Genomic DNA, 15,440 nt, shown 5'->3' with positions numbered 1-15,440 from the left:
TGAGAATTCTTCACTCTCATCACCTGCTAGGAAGAGAATTCCATCATTCCAAGCATTCTTCCCCACTGCTCGCACACTGCCGCTTCCCAAACTCAGTCCTGGATTACCAAATCAAACTCTGGATCTTTTCCACTGGATTTATCGCCGTTTTTTGAGCTTTTTGCTCAGGATCTCTCATCGACTTTGTGATTGAGGAGATTTCAAAGTGGCGCTTCAAAGTGGTATGTAGTTTACACGACTTTGTTCTTTAACATATACAACACTGCACATGTAAGATAGTGATTATATTATGGAGTTTATGATCATTGCTGTAGCAGGAATTATAATCAAAGCAGCAGTTGTAAGAAATGAGCTCCGTCGAAGACAACGCGCGTTACACTCCGCTTTCTATGGAATTAAAGAGAGTTAACGCAGTTTCCACATGAATAATTAACGGGAAACTATTGATAGTAAAACTTCCTCATGTTTAACATGAGGCGACGCAACTGCACTCAACCTTTATTAACGAAACGCGCGCGCGGTTGATTACAAAAATAGCGTCGCGTTCTAGTTCTGTTGCGTCGACGCGCGTCCACAACGCGCACGAATTCATTTAAACCGCATTCCAGAAGTTTGAATTCCAGTTGTGAAGTTGGAAGTCGCTCAGCTGTGTTTGGAGCTCTGGAATGCGCTCTGTGGAATGTTAAGTGTGGGAAGAGCTGCTCCACATGTTTGCACTGTTTATTCTGGGAATCCATGAGAAAACATGTGGATTGTGGCAAAGAGATTCCCAATACTAGCATATACTTCTGACTGCGACATCATGAAAACAACGTTACACGTTATCTGAGATTAACAATCTGGTTTTCCATGCTCAGGGTCTGGACCAGGATGGAAACGCCTTTGGATGTTTTGTCGAGAGCAGCATCTTTAGTGCATCAAGACGATGAGAAACGTGAGTTTTTGTTCAGATGACCGATATGCATCACCAGTTGTTTTATTTTGGTCTTCTAACAACTGTATTTCATTGATGAAATATCTGAAATGTGTGTGTCTGTGCTCCTTTTCCCAGTGTGAAAGTGTCCATGAAAATTTCCATAAGGGAGGCTGATGGCTTTAAAGGGTTAATTCACCCAAAAATTAAATTTCTGTCATTAATTACTCACCCTCATAAGACCTTCGTTCATCTTCAGAACACAAATTAAGATATTTTTGATGAAATCTGAGAGATTTATGTCTCGTCCATAGACAGCAATATAATCAACACTTTCAAGGTCCAGAAAGGTACTAAAGACATCGTTAAAACAGTCATGTGACTGCAGTGGATCAACCTTAATGTTATGAAGAGATGAGAATACTTTTTGTGCGCAAAAACAAAACAAAAATAATGACTTTATTCAACAATCTCTTCTCTTCTGTGTCATTCTCATACGTTGTTTACGTCCAGAGCTTCCAGGTTCATCGTCAGAACGGCGACTCATTATTGGCCGGCTCCCGCATCATGTGTCGTGCTGATCACGTGATCAGCTTTGGCCAATACTGAGCCGGCATTCGGACATAAACACGGAAGCCTTCACTGTGTTACTGCGTCACCTGTGTAAGGATAATGACAATTGTTGAATAAAGTGGTTATTTTTGTTTTGTTTTTGCGCACAAAAAGTATTCTCGTCTCTTCATAACATTAAGGTTGAACCACTGCAGTCACATGACTGTTTTAACGATGTCTTTAGTACCTTTCTGGACCTTGAAAGTGTTGATTATATTGCTGTCTATGGACGAGTCACAAACCTCTCGGATTTCATCAAAAATATCTTAATTTGTGTTCTGAAGATGAACGAAAGTCTTACGGGTGTGGAACAACATGAGGGAGAGTAATTAATGAGGGAATTTAAATTTTTGGGTGAACTAACCCTTTAATCTGTGTCTGTGTTGAGTCCTTGAATGCCTTCACCTGTCTCTCTGAAATGCCTTTCACTGCTGTTGGTTTTCAGCTCAATGCTCAGATGTGTGATGAAAGAGTAAGACTTTGAGAAGAACCGTGCTGCTTTCTCTGGCCAGGCCGTGTGCGGTCATGTCCTGAACACGCTGCTGTGTTTTCCATCAGAAATTCCTTCCTAGATTAAGCACCATCAAATCCTACTCAGAAGGTGTTTAGTGCTACTGGAATTCATTGTGCAACATCTACATGTTACAGCGGTCTGTTTGGTGTTGCTCTGTTGGGCCTGCATTGACGTGGCAGGACTTGGTTAGAAACGTCCACCTAAACATAACTAAACTGAACAGCCATTGGGTCATTGGTTGAGTCAGAGTTACTGTGTTCATCTGCTCAAACTAATGGAGCAAAAACCTCACAGTGAAACTGAACTACGAATGGCTTACTTCTAATTGTCTATAAGCTGGGATTAGGGTTGTCAAAACTACTGACTTCAGTACCAAGTCGGTACTGAAATTTTAAAATTGTGACGATACCAATGTTTCCCTCTAGCATTTTGAGCGCTGTTGAGCGGATTCTTAAACACCTGATTGGCCATTGTGTTCACGTGCTCAACAGATATGTCTGTGATTGGCTACAATGATCAGCGCTTCAAAAACATGTCGTAAATAGACATCTTTTGCTGTGTTTCCATCACTCTGTGTTTATGTGCGTTTTGAAGTATTGCATCAGAAATGAGTAAAAAAAAAAAAAGTTTTTACGCTTGCTTGAGGTGGTTTTTGACTTGTGCGAAAGAGTTAATGGAGATGGAAACGCATTTGCTGAATAAATTCTGCCGTAGTGAACATTAAACCCATGTGACAAATTGGACTAATGGTGTTTTATTTACTGTTAGTTACTAGATTACCACTGTCGAACAACTTGATGGAAACGCACCTAATTTGCATTTGTTTGTTTTTTTTTGCAAACTTTGAAAAGATTTGCTTCACGTTTGGATGGAAACCCAGCTTTTGAAATTCAGTGAAGAGCATCAAAGATGTCTATTTACAACATGTTTTTGAAGCGTTGATCATTGTAGCCAATCACAGACATATCGGCCAATCAGAGGTGTTTAAGAATCCGCTCAAAATGCTAGAGGGAAATGCTGGTATCGTCACATTTTTAATATTTCATTTTTGACAACCCCAACTGGGGTAGTAGAAAGTATTTTGAAGTCGTCATTAAAGGGAAGTTTCGCTAGTCTTTTCTTCTCTATTGTGTCGTATATCCGAGTGAAACGCTTCTCAAACAAGAACAAATGTAGGGCGGGGCTTGATTTTGTCTGTGGGGAATTGATTGGATGGTTGTGGTTTGCTATTGGTGGATCTCATGTGAGTGACAGGTTCCCCCGCCCCCGTCATCAGAGAAGAGAAGAGATGCTGCAAGAGGGAGGAGAAGATATTCTGATTCACTTGAGTTTGCTTGAACTATCCTCTAAAGCCTTCTGAACATGTTGTGACTCTGAATTAAAACGGAACGGGAAGGGAAAGTGGGTCATGATGTCAAAGCAAAGTTCTCGCATGGGTTGCTCCAAAGACAGTGGACTTGCATCTGGAGAAGCTTGGGATCACCGTTGTTCCTCTTCCTCCCCCCTGCTGTTTTTGTTTTGTGCAGGGCTGATGTCATGTCGTTGCCTTTGTCCCCTCACAATGCGTCTGACCTGTTTTCACATGGTGCTGGTGCTGTTAGCTCCTCCTAGAATTTATTGCAAGCCTTTGGAATTGTTCTCACTTGCAGGAACACTTCAAGACAGAGCTGTTGACTCACGCAGGCGCACATTTGGCCCTGACGCATGGCCTTGCAAGCTACGACTTACTTCAGTATAGAGATGGGATTGCACAATTACATGGAAGGTGTGGCTCTCTTTGTGAGCCTGGGTCAGGTGACGGCTTGCATTCAGCTGCGTGCTTGAGGCAAAACAGCCCAATTACACTGTGTTCAGAACAGCACTAGACAAACACATCATGGTTTTATCAGCAATTAAACTCTTCTAAAGTAATGCGGTTACTCAAGGCAGAGAACTCATCCAGACCAACTGTGAGATCTTCTAGAAAGACTCCATTTGAACAGAGCCAAATATCCAAAATCCCCATTCAGAATTGATTTTTTTTTTAAAATTTTACTAGTAAGTAAATTAATAACTTTTGTCAATAAAAAAATAGTTTTATCTATCATGTCAGCATATATTTTTCTTCTCAATGCAAGCAGTGAGGCTTTTCTGTTGTAGGTTTTTCTTTTTGCGTCTAATTGTCTAATATCTTAGAATCATGACCGCACACATCTCTTGAACATGCTGCAGAAGTATAGTACACGTCTCAAGTTTAGTTTCGTTGAATGCTGCTTGCCAACAGGAGGTGGGTCAGACGATACCAGACGTCTGTGGCTCTCACATGTTTGTGTTGGCTGTGCCGTCGTTCATACTTGCACCTGCAGTCCAAACAGGATCTAAACAGGAAGTTGACCTTTGAGTCCCTGGGCCATTTTTTTCTTTCCTCTTAATGAAAGATTGATATTTCTTTGTTATTGTTCTGTGGAATGCCCAAACATTCGGACGCTTCCCCGCACTGAGGAGTCGAGTCAATAATTACTCTGCAGTCCTTTTGTTGAGGATCTTGGTTCTGTGTTGCTGGCCTTCATTTAGAGCGTGTTCTGTCAGAGTAAGGATATCTGTTGATATCACATGGATGGTTCAAATTCTGTTTTGTTTTCAGCTTCTAATGAATGAAAGGCAATGATTTTGCCCTAGCAACCACCTACAACACCCTAGTAGATGCATAGCAACACCCTGGGAACCACCCACAGCACCCTAGCAACTGCATAGCAATGCCGTGCCAACCACTCACAACGTCGTAGCAACTGCACCAAACAAACAAACAAACAAAAAAAACACTAGTACCACACTAAAGCCCACTCAGAGTACCTTAGTAACTGTGTATCAGCGATCTAACCCAGGCCCCCCTAGCAACTGCATTAAAAAAAATCTAGTAACTGCATAGCAACACCTCCAACAACAACCTAGCAACCTTTTAGTAACACACTACTCAAAACACCTTAGCAAATGCTTATCAACACCCTGGGAACCACCCACAACACCCTAGCAACTGCATAGCAACACCCTGGGAACCACCCCCAACACCCTAGCAACTGCATAGCAACACCCTGGGAACCACCCACAACACCCTAGCAACCTCATAGTAACACACTTCTCAAAACATCTTAGCAAATGCTTAGTAACACCCTGGGAACCACCCACAACACCCTAGCAACTGCATAACAACACCCTGGGAACCACCCACAACTGCATAGCAACACCCTAGCAACTGCATAACAACGCCCTGGAAACCACCCACAACACCCTAGCAACTGCATAGCAACACCCTGGAAACCACCTACAACACCCTAGCAACTGCATAGCAACACCCTAGCAACCTCAGAGTAACACACTGCTCAAAACACCTTAGCGAATGCTTAGCAATGCCCTGGGAACCACCCACAACACCCTAGCAACTGCATAGTAACATAATATTCAGAGCACCTTAGCAACTGCACATTAACGCCCTGGCAACCATCCACAACACCCTAGAAACGCTCCAAGCATCAGTAGCCTAACTTTTAAGAATGAAAAATAAGTTTAAGAAAAGTCTGTAGAGTTTGGAGTGTTGTTGGAGTACAAGCACTCGAAGTTCATTGATTGGGCCGGTCTGTGTGTTAATAGACTGAGCTGTTCATCAGGCTCTCCTCTATCTGCTGTAGCTTCTTCAGCTGCCCGTCCTGTTCCTTCGAGTGTTCGCATGTGTGCTGGAGAACAAAACGGCTCTTCATTCATATTGTTTGTGTCCACTTGCATTGTGTTTGATTATTAATGCCTTCTAACTGTCTGAGAAAGAACAATGTTTTATAAAATAATGGATAAGAGCTTTAATAAGACATTGCATCCTTATTAAAAGAGTTAAATCAATACATAAGGTTGAAACATAAGTGTCTGTCTAATGATAAAAACAGCGTTTTCACTGGTTTTGTGTCAGTAAACGGCTCCAGCAGGGGCCCTCGGCTCATTTCAGCTGCACACATGCTTGAACCTGGGGTTTTGGGTCAGAGGTTAAAGGTTAAAGGTCACTGAAGTGGGCCACACATAATTGTTGTTGAGGCACACAAGCTGTTGTCTTGATAGATTTCAGAAAGAAAATTCTAGAACCAGAAGTCTAGTAAAAATCTGTCAATATTTAATTCAGCGCAATATAAATCACTTCAAAGCAGCTTTACAGGAAATGCTTCTTACAGTTTAGGAAGTGTTCTGTCATCAGTCAGAGATGAGTGTGTCAAAGAAAAATCCACAGTGATATACAGCTGTGATATAGTGCATGTTATGTGGTTAGTTAACATGTATTCAGTTAGGCAGGCAGCAGATCTTGTGATCGTAATGATTACAATATTAGGATCAGTGGTTGGGAGCGCTAAAGTCACGTGAATGAACACTTAAGACGTAATGAAGCATCGTTTACTGAAATCACATGACTTTGACAGTTTGAGATCGTTTGATACATGCTCGAACCACTGATTCGAAACAAAAGATCTGTTTACTGTGACTAAATCTGCCATCAAACCTTCTCAGTGCTGAACTGTAATAAATCTAAACATGATCTTGACTATATTTGTGATCGCTGAATAAATGCACTTAAGCAATACATACAATACCAAATCTTTTATGCTGTTTTTTTAAATAGAAAAACATTAATGTAATTTGGAAATACTATTAGGAATTTCACCATTTTAATTTTTGAGAAAACTAAGTTTTCACGGACTAAAACTAGATTAAAATGCCCAGACATTTACCCCCGATTTCACAGACAAGGTTTAAGCTAGTCCCAGACTAAAATGCATGTTTGAGCTTTTTTAACTGAAAGCAACTTGCACTGATTTATCTTAATTATTTATATCATAAAATATGTCAGTGACATTGTTTTGTCTCAAGATGCACACCAGAAGTGTTCTTTTTTTTTTCTAGGGTCCTTATATAAAAGTTACTTAAATGTCCTAATTGAACTAAGATCTAATCCTGGCTTAATCTAAGCCCTGTCTGTGAAACCAGGCCATAGTCGACTAAAACTTGACTAAACAAAAACAGGATAGGTTGACTGAATATGATTAAAAAAAAACAAAAAAAAACAAAAACAAACAAAAAAAAAAAACTACATATAACACAGGACTATGACTAAATTAAAAAAAAAATAGCTGACAAAATTAACACTATTCCAGAGTTAGGAGCCAAATCCAAAAACTTCTACTTCCTTTAGTGGACTTTATTGTAACGGTTGTAATAGTTAAACATTTGATTATATAACGTGTACAAGACACCGTTTTCACATAAAAATGGAAAAAAATGTATGTGTTTTGGCCGTTTATTTACACAATGGCATTTTGGGGCCTGAAAATGTGAATTTTTGAAAACTTGTTTCAAAGTGCTCGTTTTTGAAAACGATACTGTTATAATCTCTGTGTAAACTACAAACATGTGAATTTGTGAAAACAGTGACGTCATACGCATGCGTATTACATGTTACAGCTGCATAGTGTTTCTTTACAAAGTGACATCGCCATCTACTGGCCTGGCAGCAGAATACAGCTATTTTAGTTGTTTTCAAGGATCTGTGTGAATGGGGATTGTTTTGACAATGTTGTCATCTGTACACAAATACTTTCACATTTCAGTAATGTAAATGTACCATTAGACTACATCTAGTTGGTCATGTTGCTTAAATGTTCTGTGTGAATGAGCGGCTCAGTTTCATCTACTACACAACTCAATCACACATGACGCTTGCAGTGTTTTCAGCATCTGCCGTCTCACTATATGACGAGAGGAACGCGTGAACTTCACCAGCAGCATTCATAAATCAGTGAGCAAACACATAGCAACACCCTAGAAACCACTCAGGATAACGCTAAAACATGTTTTGCACTGCAAAAATGAACTTATATATATTCTATCATGTTTCAATATAACAAAAAGTCTGAAGCTTTTAATGAAGGCTTTATTTGGGATCATTACGTTACTTCTCCTCACTCACTTGTTTTCTTCTGTGAGGAACAATCCCATATTCTGAAAGCTCTCATACACGGAAAGACTTTAATAGATCACTAGTTAACTGCCTTTAACCAATTCTGCTGTTGTCACCACCACATTAATGGTTCAAAATGTTGGTTGTTGTTCCACCCTGATCACTAACCTCTAAACTGCCGTGAAGTGTGTAGTTATATTGTGGTTTGTATGGAGTGTTTTGATATCAAAGCACAGTTGAGATTATTGCTATTATTAAAACGGCAGCTTTTGTTTTGAGCAGTTTGACCCGAATCAGATCTTAAGTGTGTGAATCTGTTTAATCTGTTCCATGTTCACTGTATTTATTAGTGCGAGTAAACATGCTGAGATATCAATCCCTGACCTGCACACATGCATTCATCAACACAAACACTTCTTATTTAGTCATGGCTACAAGTGTTATTTCAAAAAATGAGTTGAAATAGTGTGCAAAAGAGTGTGATGTAACACATCTCAGAGCAGTTCTTCCGCTCCTGTCTTGATTTCACATGTTTATTGTTCTGAAGGGATTGGTGTCTGGTGACAGTCAAGTCATGAGAGCGTGTGAGATGTTCTCATGTGTCCACGATTGGACCTGTCAAGAGTTTAGACACATGCTTTATTACAACTGTTTATCCTCATTTCAGACTAAGAGTAAAGTCATGAAAACTGAAATAATGCAAATGTGGGGAAAAAAAATATGAAATTCATACCATTTTTATTTCTCTACAAAACCAAGGTGAGTCATTTCAAGCAAAAGCTTTAGTTCAAAACATCTTCAGTCAAGTGTGTCCAAAAGTTTTGTAGTGTGTATGTATATTACTTATTAAGTTTGTTAATATTTCACCTCGTAAAGGTCATTTGTTAATCGTGGACTAGACAGAAGTATGTTTAGTATGGCAGATGATCTGCTGCTGTTATAGTTTATGAGTGTCTGCAGGTTTAGAGACACTGAAACAACTTCCTCTAGGCTGGTGTTTCATATGTCGTAAATGTGCACTAAAATTACCTAAGAAGCATTTGTGTTTATGGAGCACAAATGATTGATGTGTTTTTTTCCATCATTCTTGTGTTAAATTCATGTTCCTGGTAATCTTGAATCAGAATATCTTCTTGCAGCATCTCTTCTCTTCTCTGATGATGAGGGCGGGGCAACCTGTCACTCACATGAGATCCACCAATAGCAAACCACAACCATCCAATCAATTCCCCACAGACAAAATCAAGCCCCGCCCTACATTTGTTCTTGTTCCAGAAGCGCTTCACTCAGATATACGACACAATAGAGAAGAAAAGACCAGCGCAACTTCTGTTTAATGACAACTTTAACAGTTTGAGACCCTCCTAATTCCCTGAATCCCAGAAAAGCAAACACACACAGTGTGAGGCAGATGAGGAATGACTGGGCCGTGAGAGCAGCGGAGGTCAGAGGGGTCGCGGCGCAGCTGTCTCGCTGTATCTTGGAGACCAGGAGCTGCGCAGCACATGAAGCGTCAGGAATGCAGGGTGTGTGTGTGTGTGTGTGTGTGTGTGTTTGGGGTTATTCGCGACACGTGTTTGAGAACAGCGGGGTCTCAGATTAAGGAGGACTTCTGTGCAATATGATTTTGATTTAACAGTGAAAAGTCTCTGCAGACTGTGTTGCATACACTGAATTAAAGTGCCCTCTTATGCTATTTTAAAGGTTTCTAAAGTTGTTTTGTCGTCTCCTACAACAGGTTCACATTCATCCAAGGTCAAAAACACTTTAATTTTCTCATAATATCCACTGCAGCATCAGCTCTTTTCTCTCAGTGTCTGAAACGCTTCCATCAAGGATTCGGTCTCTCTAAACCCCGCCTTTCTGAGAGCTGCTCCGCTCTGATTGGTCAGAAACCAAACGCTCATTATCATATCTGAATCTCAGCTCTTGATTCACAGTGATACGAACAGTAACGATGGCGTGGGTTTTACCGTATTAATCTCATCAAAGTGGATTTGCTTTGGCAGCAGAAAACAGCGTCTTCTCGACATGAACAACACGAACCAAACTCTTCCAGTCTCAGATACAACTACAGTGATTGAGGGCGGGGCAAAGAGACGCTGTTCAGCCAATGAAGACCAGAGGCGGGCATTATGCAAATTAGTTACAATCCTATGAGCAGGAAGTGAGACTGAATTACTGACGACTCGTTTCAGTTCAGAATCGCTTCTTTCTTTTGGGAAACAAAAACTCTATTTATCTTTGAAACATACACACTGTATGAAAGGTCATATGTGAAAAAGCATAACAGGGGCAGTTTAATCAGTAGGTCCTCAAGATAGACCCAACACGATATTCTTGATTGTTTTCTACACGTTGAGGTAAACATGCTATTCACTGATGTCCATTTGATAATATTGAAAGCCTTTAGTATGACTATGAATGACTAATATGAATGTTCACTGCACGTTTACTCCAGCTCCACCCCATCAGATGGAAAGAGTTTTCGGCTCATTGCACCGTTTGGTTCGGATCTGGTCTGTGTTTGAGACATTCCTCAGTTCTGACCTTCTTTTGTTTCCCAAGACGTTTCTTCAGTTTTTGCTGTGTTTTTGCTTATTGTCCTGCTGGAAATGGAACATTTGTGCTCAAGGATTTTTCTGTGTTTGACGTTCGCCACCTGGGTGTTGTTGGGCTGAACTGGGTTTGCACCAAAACACACTGCTTTTCTTCCAGGCCAGAGACCTCAGCTTTTTTTCCCAAAGGATTCAGGTCTTGCTGCATGGTTTCTAGGGTGTGACTTGATGTTTCTCAGAAGTGGTTTGTTTCTAGTCTGTGAGATTAACGTCTGGACCGTTTCTGCCAGTTCAGATTGAATCAAGTATTGAAATATAAGCAATTGAAATAGTCCTGCGACTCCATCATTGGTGCTGCTGGTTTCTTGTACTCTTCTGTGATGAATTGTTGTCATGTTGGTTTGCTGTTGTGTCTGTTGTAGGTGTGCAATAAATTGCATTATTTGTGTATTTTAAACAATCTTCACCTTAGGTTTTTTTTTTTTTTTTTTTTTTGGTCTTGTAATCTGTGTCTGCTCATATGGTGATGTTGACCATTTACATAGTTTAAAAGTGACATTAAAGACATTTATAATGTTACTAAGATTCTGTTTCAAATAAATGCTGTTCTTTTGAATGTTCTATTCATCAAAGAATCCTGAAAAATAAAATCTATCAGTTTCCACAAAAATATGACTGTTTTCAACATTGATAATAATCATAAATGTTTCTTGAGCATCAAATCATCATATCAGAATGATTTCTGAAGGATCATGTGACACTGAAGACTGGAGTAATGATGCTGAAAATTCAGCTTTGATCACAGGAATAAATTACACTTTACTGTATATTCACATAGAAAACAGCTGATTTACATTGGAAAAATATTTCACTGTTTTTACTGTATTTTTGATCAAATAAATGCAGACTTGGTGAGCAGAAGAGACTCTTTCAAAAACATTTTAAAAATTGTTTGAACATCAAATCAAACAAATCAAATTAAAAAAAAAAAAAAAAGAAAGCAGATAATAAAGTATCATTAAATCAATCAATCAGACACACACAGTTGTAATCAAGGCTGTTAAGCAGTAATCAATCTAATATCTATCCATGCATCTGTCAAAGATTAACTTAAAACATCAACCAGAAAACTGATGAAGTAACTGCTCATCTCTCCTGATTGGCTAAAGCATCTAGATGAGTGAAGTTTGATGACAAACTTTGATTTTGGCTTGACAAAGCCATGCCTTACATTTTAAAATAACTTTGAACAGCTTGAAGTTTGAAGGTTTTACTCAGAGAAAGTAATGTTTTTACACATTGTTAAAATTGAATGAGCATGTTGTTAACGTGTTTTAGCATATTACTAACATGATTTAACACTTTGCTAGCATAAATTAACATGTTGTTAACATGTTTCAGCACATTGCTAACATGAACTGGCATTTGCTAACATGTTTTAGCATGTTGCTAACATCAATTAGCATTTTGCTAACATGTTTTAGCACATTGTTAACATGATTTAACATTTTTCTAGCATAAATTAGCATGTTGCTAACATGTTTTAGCACATTGCTAACATGAATTAATATTTTGCTAACATGTTTTAGCATGTTGCTAACATGAATTAGCAATGTGTTAAAACATTAATTCATGTAAACATGTTAAAACATTAACAAAATGTTAGTGATTTAGCACATTGCTAGCATGATTTAACATGTTGTTAACAAATTAGCACGTTGCTAACATGTTTTAGCACTGCTAACATCAATTAGCATCTTGCTAGCATGTTTTAGCACTGCTAACATCAATTAGCATCTTGCTAGCATGTTTTAGCACATTGTTAACATTAATACTTTGCTAACAATTTAACATGTTGTTAACATGTTTTAGCACATTAACATGTTTTAACACAATGTTAATGTGATTTAACACTTTGTTAGCATAAATTAGCATGTTGCTAACATGTTTTACCACATTGTTAACATGATCTAACATGTTTTAACACATTGCTGACATAAATTAGCGTGCTACTAGCATGTTTTACCGCATTAACATTATTTAACACTTTTCTAACATACATTAGCATGTTGTTAGCATTTTTAGTATGTTGCTAACATGAATTAGCATGTTTTACTACATTGTTAGCATTATTTAACACTTTGCTAGCATAAATTAGCTTGTTGCTAGCATTTTTAATACGTTGCTAACAGGAATTAGCATGTTTTAACACTGCTAACATGTTTTAACACAATGCTAACGTGATTTAACACTTTGCTAGCATAAATTAGCATGTTTGCTAACATGTATAACTACATTGCTAACATGATCTAACATGTTTTAACATTGCTGACATAAATTAATGTGTTACTAGTATGTTTTACCGCATTGTTAACATTAACACTTTTCTAGCATACATTAGCATGTTGTTAGCATTTTTAGTATGTTGCTAACATGAATTAGCATGTTTTAACACATTGCTAACATGATTTAGCATGTTGCTAGCATGATTTCGCACGTTGTGTCAGATGCTTCGTACTAATTAAAGACACTTAATAAAAAATGGGAGCAATACTTTTACAAGTTGTTTCAGTACACCTAAGTATCCTGTTACTGAACCTTTTCCTGGCTGTTTGGTGAGAATGTGAGTGTGGAACAGGATTGGCAGCTGTGAAACGCTCGCGTTACGCGTGGATCGTGTTTGTATGGTGTAGTGTTCATGCTGTAAGGTGCAGAGCTCGCTGTACAGCTGATCGTCCTCCTCCTCAGCAGCGGGGCGGATCTGCTTTCCTTTCCAAAACAACTAGAACAATACAGCGTCCCCTAGAAACGCCAGTGTCACGTGTTCCTCGCACCTGCGTAATCTGTCAGGCCCAGCGCTCATGACATCACTTAAAGAAGTTCAGCCAAAAATAGAAGCACTAAAGAAATTCTACTGGATTCTGTTTTACATGCAGTTCGTCCCCATGTGGAGGCTTTCAAGCACCATAAAAGTATCATAATTGTCCATGTGTTAATTTTAAATTCTGTGTAAAGTGGCTCTACAGAAGACAGTAGTGTCATTATTATTAGATCAATTCAGTTCAGTGGTGATTCAGTTCACTGTTGATTCAATTCACTGTTGATTCAGTTCACTTCACTGTTGAATTAGTTCAGTGTTGATTCAGTTCAGTTTAGTGTTGAATCAGTTCAGTTTAGTGTTGAATCAGTTCAGTTTAGTGTTGAATCAGTTCAGTTTAGTGTTGAATCAGTTTAGTGTTGAATCAGTTCAGTTCAGTGTTGGTTCAGTTCAGTTTAGTGTTGAATCAGTTCAGTTTAGTGTTGATTCAGTTCAGTGTTGATTCAGTTCAGTTCACTGTTGATTCAGTTCAGTAACAATGTTAATGTTGTGAATGTGAACTGAGCTGGTGTCAGGTTTTAGCAAATAATGATTTAAATTTCAGTCTGTTTCTCACTGTTGAATGATAAGAGATTAATTTGGAGTGAACTTCTAAGTAATGCCACTGTTGGCATGATGTTGATCTCAAATTACAGCCTGCGACTGATTATGGCTTGGATTTTACTTAGTTTTTAATGGATCAATGGCATGAAAATGGCTCATTAGTCAAATATGACACAGTCTTGAGGGTGATTGTGTGTTTGAACATCGACTCGACTTGTTCTGTCTGATCCTGGAGACAGAGAGGCTATAGAACGCCCTGATCATCCCAGCTAATGAAGTTGAAATAGGCCAGATTTGTGGGAGCGACGGGATCATTTACGGTCTGATATAATCTGATGCTCACAGGGGGAGAAAAACACACATCAGGCTTGTGTAAGATTGAATCATCTTAGCTTCGTTACTTAAGATGGTTTCAACAAAGTGGCCATTTGAATAGCATCACCGCCTGCGTCAGATCTGAACAAACTTCTAACACGAAGTCTCTCTGCTGGTTAAATCAGACATAACTGTTATTGATCATGTTTGGAGTTGGTGATCTGACAGAACTCACTGTGGACTCCACAGATATTGGCACCCTTGAGCAAAGCTGACTGTGAACATTTGTTTTTGCCATTTCTCTTATTCAAAATATCCACAAAAACCTTATTTTATATTCATATTTATATTCATAAGTTATTTACACAAAATATAAATGTGGAATAAATAAAATAAATATGGTTTTCTCAAAAATATGTGAGCCAAAATTATTGGCACCCCTACAAACTCTGATAAGTAGAAATGTAACTGGAGTATAGTCCCATTGTTTTAAAGTTTACCTTAGTGATCAGGAACAATCCTGACTTCCTGTTTCATGGACACTAAATATGAAGTGACACACAGGCCAGGGAAATCCGTTTTTTTTCCATTTCAGTTTTTCTGGATTCCATTTTAATGGTTAAATTAAAAGTTAAAATCATTAAACTTATAACAATTTAGTAAAAGTTTAATAGAAATTAAATTTTTAGGGCCCTGTGAAATATTTTATTTTTAACATTTGATTTTTACCAAATTCTGTGTTTTCAGTTTTAATTAAATTTTAATAATCAAAAAGCATGTTTAATAAATTAAATTCATACAAACAACTTAATAATTTATTAATTTTTTACAATAATATGAAATTTCAGAAATTCTGCATTGTGTACTTAAATATTTCTGGTAATCAAATGAAGGCATAAAACATGAACAGTTGAATTAATCTTTTACTAAAATGAGAATTTAAACAAACCCTTTCATTTTTTGGCAAATAAAGTGCTGTTCAACAGGGGTTTACTGTTAAAATTAAAACATGGAAGAAAATTTGTGCAGTTATTCCTTAAAATAAAGTTAGTAAAATAATTTTATTATTATTATTAGTATTAGTATTACCTTAAAAAGTAAAGTACATTCTACTTTACAATATTAATATGTTTCTG

The 15,440-nt window shown here is 38.0% G+C and overlaps 1 protein-coding gene across 1 annotated transcript in view; it reads left to right on the top strand.

The window, feature by feature from the left end:
- Positions 1-55: 55 nt before the first annotated feature.
- The window catches only part of vgll4b (vestigial-like family member 4b), a 41,790-nt gene continuing 26,405 nt past the window's right edge, over positions 56-15,440 (top strand). Inside the window, exons 1-2 of the mRNA XM_051913364.1 lie at positions 56-221; positions 858-934. Of these exons, the coding sequence (XP_051769324.1) occupies positions 871-934 (64 nt within the window). The 5' untranslated portion in view covers positions 56-221; positions 858-870. The remainder of the gene's footprint in view (positions 222-857; positions 935-15,440) is intronic.

Source organism: Ctenopharyngodon idella, chromosome 11 (assembly GCF_019924925.1).
Source record: "Ctenopharyngodon idella isolate HZGC_01 chromosome 11, HZGC01, whole genome shotgun sequence".
NCBI lineage: Eukaryota > Metazoa > Chordata > Actinopteri > Cypriniformes > Xenocyprididae > Ctenopharyngodon > Ctenopharyngodon idella.
This window is presented reverse-complemented; position numbering and strand designations above follow the sequence as displayed.